We start from the raw sequence: 14,186 nt of genomic DNA, 5'->3' as shown, positions 1-14,186 counted from the left end.
AATGAGCCGGTGCAATTTGTCCGAGTACATAGAGGATCGTGGAGTCTATCCTGGAGGTCATTGAAACCGCGAATTTTTCCAGTCTCTACTGGTTAGTATGTTTGTATATTTTAAAAGCCCAAAACGAATATTCATAATCCGAATGTAATGACGTGAGTTGACATTTTTCTCCAATTTAACCTCCAACACAGGTACAGTTGATACAAGTAGCACAGTAAAGGGGCTCCGAGCTATGGAGCTGGAGCGTGGTGTGTGGTGGGGTCAATGACCGACTGCTCTGATTTCATGGCGGCCATATTGGATGACCTTGACCTTGAGCTTTGACTTTGAATTTTGAATTCAGTCGCCATCTTGGATTTCACCATCATTAAATCGACGTCCAACTCCCCGAATGTGGCACTTTCGGTTACGCCCCCCACTTTGGACATGTATGAAGTCATTGTTGCACTTTTCATTACGGCCACCATCTTGTATTCTAGAATTTTTGAATTTACATTAAAGGACACCGTCTTGTTTTCGTCTGCTGGTGGTTGTCATATTGGATGATGTCACAGCCGCCATCTTGGTTTCCATCATCTTTGTTTATGGTGTTTGTTTCTAGAGAACGCCAGCTTCGCTCTGCCTCATCCACATAAGGTCGATGTTCTATTACCTGTCAATGTTATTGTGGTCCTCATCGACATATTAATTTTTTTTTGCAAAATACAATGGAACCGCTGTGATTCGATCCTTGACAACCCAGACCTCCGTGTTGGAAAACATATGTCTTTTATCGCGCGGCCATCGATACATTTAGCAGACAGAGAATTAAATAAGTTATATAAAAATAACTCACATATTCAGACTTCGGACACTCGCTAGAATGCGTGGCCGCCATTTTTATTTTCAGTACTTGCTAACAGGAGCTCTAATTAACACACATCGCCTGCTAGATGTTTTCAGTAATGTATACCAGGAGTGCTAGTGTCACATAGTACATGCGACATTTGCCAGAGGGCGCTGGATTTCTGTGAATTTTGAGCGGTGACCGTAACATTATATGGCGGAGAAATGAAGATAAAGGTGTAAAGCAAGTCCCTTAAGTGCTTTCAAGAATCTGTACTGGTTTTTTTACACCTAAAAATTACTTTGAAAACATGCGTTTTAGCAATTTTAACTATTCTAGAAATACAGTTTAAAAACTTAATCCAAAATCAAAAGCACTTTTCGGCCCTCAGCGAACTCTTAAATGCTTTTCGTAAACAGACCCCACTCGGATATCTTGACTGATTTTGAAATCGCGTTTTTTTTCTTCTCTGGAGCACTGCACACCGTATGTGTGCCCGGGTAGGCACATCTTTCTTTCATTACTTCGGGTCGTTTTTAATTCATTACTGTTCACTATTTACTTGCTGTGCTCTGGGTTTTTTATACGTTTTCCTGGTATTTGTAATGATGATATTTCTTGTACTTTTGTGTTGTGTCTATTGTATCATGTATTTATTTTTGAGCACGAAAGAGCTGAGTCAGCTGGAGCGTGCTATTTTCTTGGTTGTTGTGTTCTTTTGTAACTATGTATTTTACTGCTGAAATAAATGAATTTAAAACTAAAAAAGAAAGCTTAAGGGACAGCAACTCAAGTAAGCTAGTGATGTTGCCATGTACATGTGTGAATCATTCAGTACTTCAGATTGCGTGATTGTGCGGTGACGCGTGTGTCGGTGCAAGAATCCCGCGTGAGCCATGTCCGTACCAGGCTGGACAACCCTCCGAAATTATTGAAATGTTTCCTGCAGCAAAGGCAGCACAAGTGTAACGTGGGTGATGTTTTCAATCTGGGCATCACACATAATCCTCTGATGTTTTCAGTCTGGCCATCACACATAATCCTCCAAAAAATACATATATTTTCTCTTAAGTTTGGTACACACGGACATATTTTTGCACAAGAATGAGATTTCTTTTTTGTGCCTCGACTTGTGGCGAGTGAACTGTTAAAAAGCATGCTAGCGATTAGTATATGAGGACATAAATAATAGCAAGAGCGCTATAAGCACACTTATATTTTTAAATATATTTATTTTACGAGTCCAGTTGAAGAAAGACAAATATTATTAATCACGTTGGTGTTAAAAAAGAAAATTTAACTCTTGTTTCCAACTTGGATATAAATTCTAATCCATTTTAGTATACATATTTACAAATCAAATAAAGTTTAGTGCAATTTTGGAACTACTACTCAAAATAATAAGCAGCCGAACTTGAACTGTGTGTATTGTATTGTCTATTATCTTTCTTGCATTCTATGTTATACCTAGGTTTCGAAGTAATGTTTTCTATCTTGTACATCTTTCGTGTTTAATTTCCTGCCCATGAAAAACGTTCTCGTTTACAGGCTTTACAGTACTAATATCATGCTAATGCATTCTTTACTGGCCTTAAATAGAATGTGGGTGAGCATGCGAGATAGGTTTAGCTTAGTTTACATATTACAAATACTGATTTTATATGAACAAATCTGTTTATCTTTCGAACTCGGGGTCACATCACTACATTCCTACAGATCTAAAGAACTTTTGACCTGGCAGTGGGTCGGTTGAAGCGCAGGTTAGAGGGTTGTAAATGGTGAATGTTGAAGGCCTTTATACTTTTCTTTTAACCTTGGTGGAGTTACGAAGTCTTGAATTTAAATTGCCAAAACTCAATATTGCAATGTGATATTTCGGTTGCATTTTTACCGTGAAGTAATTGGTTAAGAAGCAAGGAAGTTCTGGGTGTGAGACCAACTTGTGGACATAGTTTTTTTTTTTTTTTAAGTTTTACTTCTTGTCAATAACGAGGTCATTAGAGATGGAAATCTAAGTGACACAATGAAGGGACTTTTTAAGAAGGAACCCATCATTACCTACAGTAGAAAACCACCCTAGTGTTTGCCTGGGTTGATTTCTGGAAACCACGCAAAACTTAATCAGTATGGCAAAACCGGAAGGTTGAATCTGAATCCTCCGAAATTTAAGGTCGATGTTCAGCTCTCTTCGAGACATTTATTCTCTTTGAATTATACAACGTTTTCCGAGAGTTCTATAGACTGGTGGCAGAAATGGTGGCAGTTCGACAGTGCTGGGCAACATCACCCACGACCCCTCAATGTGACCCCTTTTAGCAGGCTTCAGGGCACACGAGAGCTCACCCCACTGCGCGCCACACACGTCGCTTTCGCGAATACTCCAGAGAGCTACTGATTACCTCCTCGCTGCCTCTGGCTACTTGGGGCTACCAGCCTCCACTGGTCCACTTGCTTGTTTATTGTGTTTGTCGTGTTTTTGTCTCGTTTCAACTGTCGTGCTGAATTTTTTTGGGTTCAATATTTTTGTGCTGTCATCATTTGTGAGATTTTTTTCATTCTGTTAGTCCCTTTTTCTTTGTTTTTCTTTGTTTGTTGACCATATTCCTGTTATGGAATATTATGTGGTGTTTATATCCTGTTGACAACAGCAATTTTTTGCTTAATTCGTGTTTTTGTCTTTTGGTTTTTTGTAGTTTTCTTCTACAGACATACATGTGCTCAGCAATGGCGTATGTCCAAAAGCTTACATCAAGTCCACTTGTCGTGACTCCTGCTCGCGACAACCCGCCTTCCACCAGCATCCGTATTCTCCAATCCCAAAAAAAAACACGGGTTGGCGACATTTGGACTCCCGCCTACTTGTCGTAGCTTTCGAACGCTGCCGACTTATGAGGAACGACTTCTGTTGAATGCTGGGAAATAACGTCATTACTTTCTGCTATGGCTGTCAATGAAACAGCATGTACCCGCCGTATATGTTCGAGGTTTGTTGACATCAGGATATGAACTAAAAATACTGAAGTCAAATGAAACTTTATCATAGTGAAACTACACTGGAATATATTTTGTAAATTTAAATAATTTTTATATGAAATAATCGCAACTTTTGGAATTCGTGATTAACTAGCTTTATTACATTAATAATGTAAGAGTAGTATATATTGGGGGCTTCGAGTGCTGGATTCGGAGTGTGGAGCGCCACGCCGGCCATATTGGATTACCTAAACCTTCAAAAACTTCTCAAAATTCTTATAAATTCTTGAAATTACCCTATTTCCAAGGAAAAATTCCAATTTTTAAAGAAAGTATCACATTTTATTACTTAAAATTTCTAAAAGCGGCTTAAGACTCCTAAAAGCAAGCCGTTTTAAGCCACTGAGATAGGGCCTTGACCTCGGGCACCATTTTAGCAATTTTCATTACGGCCGCCATCTTGAAAATCCACAATTTTAAGCTAGAAAATCGAGAAAAATTTAAAATTATTAAAAAATAATAATTAATACAATTTAAAAAAAACACTTTAATCTTTAAATATGATGTCACCGTAGCACTTGTCGTTACAGACGTCAACTTGAATTTTCCTGCTAGGCAATTTTGAAAATCCTTAATATGAAATAAAAAGGATATAAGGAATTTGGGGTTTAATTAAATGTAGGTTTTTTATTATACAAGCCATGCAATTTTATAGAATTAGTTACTTCAGCGAGATTTTTCACAGCAATAATTGTGCTCATTTATCGTCACGAGTTCAAAACGCTACGGAGATAATTTTTAATTTTGATTGAGAAATTATCAAAAAATTATTTTACCAACTGAGACAAAGGAACAGGCAAATTTAACATAAAATTAATGCCCATCATCCTTGAATTCTTAGTGAAATAACACCAGGTCACTTTTACATTTAGCGGAGTAGAGTGCTTATGAATAAATAGTTTATTCATGAATAATTATGGAAACTTTTTTACTTACAAACGTAGACTTGTTCAATCGTGGGGTTATTTTTTGTTCAACGTTATTGTTCGTTTATTATTTACTAGCTGGAGTACTCGGCGTTGCCTTGGCTAAACACATCATAATAAAAGGAACATCACTACCGAGTTTCAAATCTGTAGGGCGTGCACTTGATAAACGGGAAATTTCGATTTTATAAAGTCCCATTTATTCCACAGTCTCGGTGCATCAAGGCTACGCATAAGTAAAACCGGGACGCCAATCTTCAGCTTAATTTTATAGGAAGGCAGGTAACCCCTAGGCAAGACGTGACGAACGCATTAAACGATACCGCGTTACAAATTCAAGGCAACCCCATCTATTTACTAAGTTATGAACAAAAATGTTATTAAAACCTTTAGTTCGCTAGCAGCCGCAAGCTTCACTAAGCGGATGAGTTTCCCCAAGGAGAAGGATAGGAAGTTGCCAAACCTTACTATATGACCGTGTGGCGGACATAAAGAAAAAAGAAACAAACTTACTGTGTGTGTCTATGACCTACCTCCTATGATTTTCTATAATAAAATTTAATTAACCCATTTTTCACTCCCTTAGGGATGGAATTTCATAATTATATGCAGTCTATGTCACTCTGCGGCCCATAAACTAACCATGTGCAAAACATCATGTCGATCCGTTGCTCCGTTGCTGCGTGAAAGGACAAGCAAATAAGCAAACAAACACACTTTGCATTTATAATATTAGTAGGGAAATAGGGATATTTTTCTATGGTAACAAATAAAGGCTACGTTGTATAATATATATGAACAAACAGTCTGAGCTATGTATTAAAATTTATTACAGCAATTAGATACACAAAATACCAACTTTTTTGATTATCCTACAATTTTCATACAGCACTATTCATTAATATAAATTATGTAAAAACATTCTAGTTACGGGATTATAATCAATTAAAAAAGTACTCCTATTAATTTGGATGCGCATGCTTTGTCACTGCGCTTCAAAAACACAAAGTCCCTGACCGTTGTGATTGGTCGTAATGGTCGAGACGACAGAGCTCCTTTTCGCTGGCCTCCACGTTCACCTGACATAACGCCGTAAGATTTTTTTTCTTTGGGGCTTTATAAAAGACCGTGTATACGTTCCGCCACTACTCAATGATTTGCCAGAGTTGAGACACATGAGTAACAGGAGATTTGCCTAAAGGCGGTTTGCCTAAACATGAATTCGTTACGGCGATTTGCCTAAAGTCATTTCGCCTAAAGGCGTTTTGCCTAACTTAGAATTGCCTAACGGCTATTTGCCAAAAGGCGATTTGCCAAAAGGCGATTTGCCTAAAGGCGATTTGCCTAACGGCGTTTTCCCTAACGGAGTTCTGCCTGACGGCGATTTGCCTAACGGCGTTTTGCCTAACTCCGATTTGCCAAACGGCGTTTTGCCTAACAACGATTTGCCTAACGGCATTTTGCCTAAAATTAAGCAAAACCTTTAGGAAAAACGACACATGCCCAAGACACATAACTGAAGAGGCTATTGCTTCTTTACTCCGGACGTGTTAACCAAAGTGTGGGAAGAATAATTGATGTGTGCCGTCGAACTACAGGTGCACATATTGAACATTTGTAAGAAAAACTAGGTTAGTGTGCCTTCAATTTGATGTATGATTTGTTGTAAATAATCTAAATTAAATTGTTATAACATACCATTGAATCTGTGATATTATTTTATGGACATTCTATATAAATCTGTTTAATAAATGTTTGCAGTTTAAAACGTAGTACACTCACAAACGGCTGTTATGTATGAAAATATCGTACTCTTAGTTGAAAAAATTGGTTGTCTGTAAAGTCGGTTTATGGACGATAGTTTAACGTGACGTCATAACAAAACATTGATGAAATGATTGCATACTTTTATGAATAAAATTTAATCATTTTTATTGAATTATCACTATTTTGTATGAATACAAAGAAGGAGTGAAGTGAAATCTACAATTTAATTGATAATTTTACTTTTATTTGCACTCATTAATTCAAATATGTTTATTACTTTATGGAAGAGATTATTTTAACTATAACTTTTATACATGTTTGTTATGTAACTTCTTCCAATCTGTGTTATTCTGTTAAGGATAAGACGATGATAGGAAAAGTAGGAAACGAATGGGAGTGTTTAAAGTTTAATGTGCCTCGAAAAAGTCAAATCGATGGTGGTTCCAATCGAGTGGAAGAGAGATAGATGCGGCGCAAGCGTACAATGAGCGTAACGGAACACAGCGTAACGGGACAATGTGCGTTACGGGTCACTTTTTCGTGCGTGCATTGCGTTCATCGATTTATTAGAGGTTGTCACGTCAAAAATTCATAGTGTATTATTCAATCTAAAGTAACAGCCAGTTTACATATCGTGATTGTGGCGTTCTCAGTAGCGTGTACGGCTATGTTAATGCTACTGATATAGCGTGTGATACAGGAAAATGTTTCATGTTCCTACTTTTTCACGTTATAGGCTACTATAATGTCATCAGATATTAATGATAACCAATTTTTAAACTATGTTATGATAGCAAAGTTTTCCAATGTTAATTAAAAAAGAAATGTTAGCGATATTCAATAGATTTTATTTTATAATAACGTTTTTTTAAAGCAGTATACTTTTGACGGCTATATAATATTGTTCATTTTACTGAGCAAATGTTAGTACGCCATACGAGAAAATAAATTCTAGTTGGTTACTGATTACAAAATTAAGTTGAAAAGAGGGCTCATTTAAGCTAATAACTTGCTTGGTATTTATATTATTTTTTTACAGTATGAATAGACAAAATTACCTTATTAAAAATGTTTACCGCTCAAGTCATGCAAATGTGTTTTTGAATAGGCTATGTGTTATAGCATGTTTCATTTTATTTTGAAATATTATCAACAGTGTGGTATTCATGATGGCAAAACAAAGCGTTATAGTCACATCATCTAATTATTTGGTGCGGCTGATGATTTTAAAACTTTTGAAATCCATGTAACTTAAAAACTATACGACACTTTTTAATTTTTTTTATTCAGAACCGTAATTAATTGACCTTTCTAATGTTCTCTAAATGACGATGAGTTCAGGGAAACTCAGGATATAATGAGCAGTTGTTTTAGATAATAGCGTGACTATGCAAGAGGATAAAGTCAAACAGGTCAACAATGCGCAAAAGTAAACTAGTATAAAGTATAATATAAGTATATTTTAATAGCCGGTGACGGTACATATTTTCAACACAGAGATATCAATAAATACTTTGTTCTTGTCCAATCCATCAAATTATTTTTTGGTCATGTATAAATATAAAATCTCGTTTTTCTATCCTAACTATGCATCCCAAAACAATCCTCATGCCGTTAAAGGGCCCGCCTCGTCAGGAGTGTATCTGTGTCGGTGAGGCGGGATGATAAGCGCGACGCTCGCTGGTGCTTCTAGCGCGGTGTCTCCTCTGGACTGGCGCGCAGTTTTCTCCCAGTGCATAGGATAACCATGAAATTTGAGAGGTAACCATAACATTACATGGTGGAGGAATGAAGATAAAGGTTTAATGCAATGTCCTTGGGTGCTTTCGAGAATCTTTATCGGACGTTGTATGTCTAAAAATTACTCTGAAAACACGCTTTTCTTTTAGCATTTTCCACTTTCCTGAAGATACAGTTTGAAAAACAAAATACACCCGCAGCGCATTCTTAAATGCTTTCTGTAAACAGACACCGCTCAGATATCTCGAGCAGTCGTCAAATTGCGTGGAAGCTATTTCTGAAGCTCTGCCCACTGACAGTGTACCCAGGTAGGCTTGAGTTATATGGGCATGCAGTTTATAATGTAATTTTAACTTCCCGAAATATTTTGGAATGAAGATGCTATTGATAGAATATTTGCTATCATTGTTGTAAAGCTGGCTAAAATTTAAACTTTATTTCGTTATTTGAAATTTTTTATGCTTTTTAAATACAAATATCTGATTTATTAAAAAATTGGTTGTCTGTAAAGTCGGTTTAGGGACGATAGTTTAACGTGACAACGTCAAAGCAAAACATTGATGAAATGATTGCATACTTTTATGAATAAAATTGAATCATTTTTAATTAATTATCACTATTTTGTATGGATACAAAGGAGTGAAATGAAATCTAAAATTTAATTGATAAATTTACTTTTATTTGCACTCATTAATTCAAATACGTATGATTATTACTTTAACGAAGAGATTATTTTAACTATAACTTTTATACATGTTTGCTATTTAAATTCTTCCAATCTGTGTTATTCTGTTAAGGATAGGACGATGATATGAAAAGTAGGAAACGAATGGGAGTGATTAAAGTTTAATGTGCCTCAAAAAAGTCAAATCGATAGTTGTTCCAATCGAGTGGAAGAGAGATAGATGCGGCGCAAGCGTACAATAGGCGTAACGGGACACAGCGTAACGGGACAATGTGCGTAACGGGACACTTGTTCGTGCGTGCAGCCGGCGTTCATCGATTTATTAGACGTTGTCACGTCAAAAGTCCGTGACAGGGTAACACCGGCGCTCGGCGAGAGACTGTTACAGAGCCGCAAGGCAGCTGTCCGGACACACACGGGGTTGTTACTGGCCAGGGCGCCAGACGAGGCCAGGCGAGGCCAGGCGAGGCCAGACGAGGCCAGACGAGGCCAGACGAGGCCAGGCGAAGCCAGACGAGGCCAGACGAGGCCAGACGAGGCCAGACGAGGCCAGACGAGGCCAGACGAGGCCAGACGTGGCCAGGCGAGGCCAGACGAGGCCAGGCGAGGCCATACGAGGCCAGGCGAGGCCAGACGAGGCCAGACGAGGCAAGACGAGGCCAGACGAGGCCAGGCGAGGCCAGACGAGGCCAGACGAGGCCAGGCGAGGCCATACGAGGCCAGACGAGGCCAGACGAGGCCAGGCGAGGCCAGGCGAGGCCAGACGAGGCCAGGCGAGGCCATACGAGGCCAGACGAGGCCAGACGAGGCCAGGCGAGGCCAGGCGAAGCCAGACGAGGCCAGACGAGGCCAGGCGAGGCCAGGCGAGGCCAGGCGAGGCTAGACGAGGCCAGACGAGGCCAGGCGAGGCCAGGCGAGGCCAGACGAGGCCAGACGAGGCCAGGCGAAGCCATACGAGGCCAGACAAGGCCAGACGAGGCCAGGCGAGGGCAGACGAGGCAAGACGAGGCCAGAGGAGGCCAGGCGAGGCCAGACGAGGCCAGGCGAGGCCATACGAGGCCAGACGAGGCCAGACGAGGCCAGACGAGGCCAGACGAGGCCAGGCGAGGCCAGGCGAGGCCATACGAGGCCAGACGAGGCCAGACGAGGCCAGGCGAGGCCAGACGAGGCCAGACGAGGCCAGGCGAGGCCAGACGAGGCCAGACGAGGCCAGGCGAGGCCATACGAGGCCATACGAGGCCAGACGAGGCCAGACGAGGCCAGGCGAGGCCAGACGAGGCAAGACGAGGCCAGACGAGGCCAGGCGAGGCCAGGCGAGGCCAGACGAGGCCAGACGAGGCCAGACGAGGCCAGGCGAGGCCAGGCGAGGCCAGGCGAGGCCAGACGAGGCAAGACGAGGCCAGACGAGGCCAGACGAGGCAAGACGAGGCCAGACGAGGCCAGACGAGGCCAGGCGAGGCCAGACGAGGCCAGACGAGGCCAGGCGAGGCCAGACGAGGCCAGACGGGCCAGACGAGGCCAGACGAGGCCAGGCGAGGCCATACGAGGCCAGGCGAGGCCAGACGAGGCCAGACGAGGCCAGGCGAGGCCATACGAGGCCAGACGAGGCCAGACGAGGCCAGGCGAGGCCAGACGAGGCCAGACGAGGCCAGACGAGGCCAGGCGAGGCCAGGCGAGGCCAGACGAGGCCAGACGAGGCCAGACGAGGCCAGACGAGGCCAGGCGAGGCCAGACGAGGCCAGACGAGGCCAGACGAGGCCAGACGAGGCCAGGCGAGGCCAGACGAGGCCAGACGAGGCCAGGCGAGGCCATACGAGGCCAGACGAGGCCAGACGAGGCCAGACGAGGCCAGACGAGGCGTCACATGTCCAGTTCCAGCGACGTGACGATCGAACAACCCGCAACAAATGAATATTCATCATTCTTTAAATGATTCATGAAACGGGTAATTTCGACAACTGTTTTGTCAACGGAAATCTTCCGTGTTGATCAGTGCTATCGTCGTTGTGTTGTCCATAGTACTTGTTTATCTTCATCGCTGTGTTTATATGTTTGCTGCGTTTTCCAGGTTTGTTGTCAGTCTGGATTTAATCTGTCTCGTCGTTGTAAGTCCACTGTGCTCTTCTGTGTTGTATTATGTTTCATGACCGAGTTCCTTCAACGGAATTCTTACGCTGTCTGATATTTTTTTAGGTTGAACATTTTTTTTGTCCGTGCTGTCGTCGTTGTGTTGTCCGTAATACTTGTTTAGTTTCATTGTTGGTTCCGTTTGTCCGACATCAGCTGATTCAGTCGTTTTCTATAAAATTGTGTCTTATTTTTTATTTATTTATTTTGATTTTCGGAATTTTCCATGACAAACAGTGTAAAAATGCAATGGCGTATGTCCAAAAAAATGCATTAAATCAATTTCTTTTTATCATTCTTCATTTTATGGGAATAACTAAATTACCCGGGATTCAACGTACCTAACCTTAAATTATGTGATTTAAAATAGTTTTACGGACTTACGACATTGCATGGCTCGTTTACACAGTATTGGCTCAGAAAAAAACATCAAGAATGAACAGCAAAGATGAATACATAACGACACGGTGAACCAAGCAATATCAGCTGAAGTCAAATGTTACGTGCATAGTCAGCACAGAGAATTCCATGGAAGTAATTAAGTGAGAACAAATTGCAGCAAACATGAACACATTAGAGCTGACAACAACGAGAAAGTTATAAAAAGAAAAGTTTATACAGAAAAAAAAACAAATAACTTTGGACAACGCAGCAACGCTCAGACGAACACAACAATGAAACAAAACAGATAATATGGTAAGTGCATGCGTGGTTTTTTTCTGGCCATATACTAATATTAAATAACTGGACTGTTCCTGAACAAATTTAAAAATTTTAATATTTTAAAATTTAAATCTATTGATATGAACTTTACGCCAATCACTGGCCAGTAACGTGAAGTTTAAGGTGCAACAATGTTATCGTCGCCAAGTGTCATCGATTATTAAAACGTGACTAAAACTTCACCGTGAACAAATGCAAATATGACGACAATAATGTCATCAAAGTTCTAGGCGATGACATGTCATCCCGTATCTGCTGCCTCCTCACCAACCAAACACACGCAATCAGTAATTATTTTAGTCGGAGTTTTTAAAAACTTTTATTATTACATGCGTTGCAATGCCCCAATCAAATATATTTTTTTTTTGTAATTTGTTTGACGTAGGTACACATATACAAAACATTTCTCTCACTAATTCCCTATATCTCTATCTATCTGTGTATATCTCTATATTCTATTTCTCTCTCTCTTGATCTATCTCTATTTTTCTATATATCCCTCTTTATATTTCTCATCTATATACCTTTATCTATATATATATGTGTATTAAAAATCTATGGTTTTACCTATATATATATTTTTATCAATCTTTTTACCTGTCACAGTTGTGACATTGGTATATAAAAACACGCGCGTATTCGCATGCGACGTTGTGTCGAAATTTAAAAGTAATCGGCGTAGAACTTTCAGAGGTTTAAGATTTTGAGCGAACGAACGTTAATATTTTTATTGCTATATGTTTTTTTTTTAGCAGAAAGGAATATCGCAAAGCTGTCGGCGAGAAGACAGGACGACAGCAGTGGCGGCGGGCAAGCTAACACATGCGACACACACACACACACACACACACAGTCTGCGGCTCGGCAGAAGAGACAGTCGTGTGTGATGTGTGCCCCCCTCCCTCCCCCCTCCCTGTCTCACTTCCCCCTCCCCCTCCCCCAGATATTGCTGACACCCTTCCCTCGCCGGCGCGAGCGTCGCTCGGCTTTCGGAAGCCAATCAATATAGTCCGTGCCCGACAATATGGCCGCCACCATACGTTGTTTACCAACACAGCAGTGCACGCGCGCCTCTCAACTGCAGAGACCCGTAAAATTCGCGGGTTCAATGACCTCCAGGATAGACTTCAATATCCTCTACACACCCGGGCAAATGCCAACTGTTCATTGGCTGTTGACTTGTGAGTCGTCTCGACTGGGTGGCCTGTGATTCGACACTTCTATGAGTGAGGGTCTCTAATTGGCCCTCAGTCCTCCAGATTAACAGAGAACCAATGACAGAAGCAGCACTTAGGTATAATTATTTGAATTTTAGCATAACACGAAATGAACCCGCGAATTTTACGGATCTCTACGTCATCTGTAGAGACCGGAAAAATTCGCGGATTCATTGCGCGATAGGCTAGACTCCAAACTCGTACACCTTCATGCTGAGTCAGTGATTGGACCCCCGTTTACCTGAATGACTCCTAGCGAATTAAAAACTTTCAACCAAAGAAGTATCAAATCACAAGCATCCCAGGTAACGCGTGTCACGAGTCAGTATCCAAAGAGCAGGTGCAATTTGTCCGAGTACATAGAGGATCGTGGAGTCTATCATAGAGGTCATTGAAACCGCGAATTTTTGCAGTCTCTACTCATCTGGTCTGCGCGTCCCCGGAGCACTCTGGGTTCGATCCCCGGCTTCGGTGATCCGCACCGCACACGGCAAAGTTTGCTCGGGAGCACACTTAAAACATCACAGTGCCGTTCATTGTTGACTAAGCCAGGGAACGAAACTAAGTATCACATTACGAAAGTACTTTTTTTTTTTTAGATATTTAATATTGATGCCGCCTTAGCATCGTATTTAAAAACGTCTTTTAACATTGATTACAGTTTTTTTAATAGCGTCCCAGTTGAATGTAACAGTAACGTATGTAAATATGGGTGCATATATATATATATGAATTCTTAGTTATCGTCATTAAGTTTTACTTTACGTTTACGTTTTATCTTAAAATAAAAATAAAGCTTGTTGAAAAAACTTTTCCGTAAACGAAAAATAAAATTAAAAGTAAACAAAAAAAATACAATTTTGCCTTGCTTTGCAAGACTAAGATTTTAAAATGAGAAATATGTTCATCACGTAACATTTTGATAGAATAATCTACAAACTGTATTTTAAGAACGGTTAGAGTTTTGTAAAAGAAAATATCCTTTTATGACAAGTTAATATAATACTTTAGAATATAATTTTAATATTTCATAGAATTAAAAGTTATGGGAAAATATTTCTGATACTTGTTCCTTATGACGTGCTAATATGTGCGAGTTACTTTTCCTGAAATGGTTTTTATGGCGAACTTACGTCACGAAA

At 40.6% G+C, this 14,186-nt stretch overlaps 1 protein-coding gene across 1 annotated transcript; it reads left to right on the top strand.

Moving 5' to 3' along the window:
- Positions 1–232: 232 nt before the first annotated feature.
- LOC134528989 (ribosome-binding protein 1-like) lies at positions 233–10,863 on the top strand. The gene is made up of 2 exons (XM_063362657.1): positions 233–248; positions 9,413–10,863. Exons 1-2 carry the CDS (start codon positions 233–235, stop codon positions 10,861–10,863), a joined length of 1,467 nt encoding a protein of 488 aa, XP_063218727.1.
- The last annotated feature ends 3,323 nt before the right edge of the window (positions 10,864–14,186 follow it).

The sequence above is a fragment of the Bacillus rossius genome, chromosome 2 (genome assembly GCF_032445375.1).
Source record: "Bacillus rossius redtenbacheri isolate Brsri chromosome 2, Brsri_v3, whole genome shotgun sequence".
NCBI lineage: Eukaryota > Metazoa > Arthropoda > Insecta > Phasmatodea > Bacillidae > Bacillus > Bacillus rossius.
This window is presented reverse-complemented; position numbering and strand designations above follow the sequence as displayed.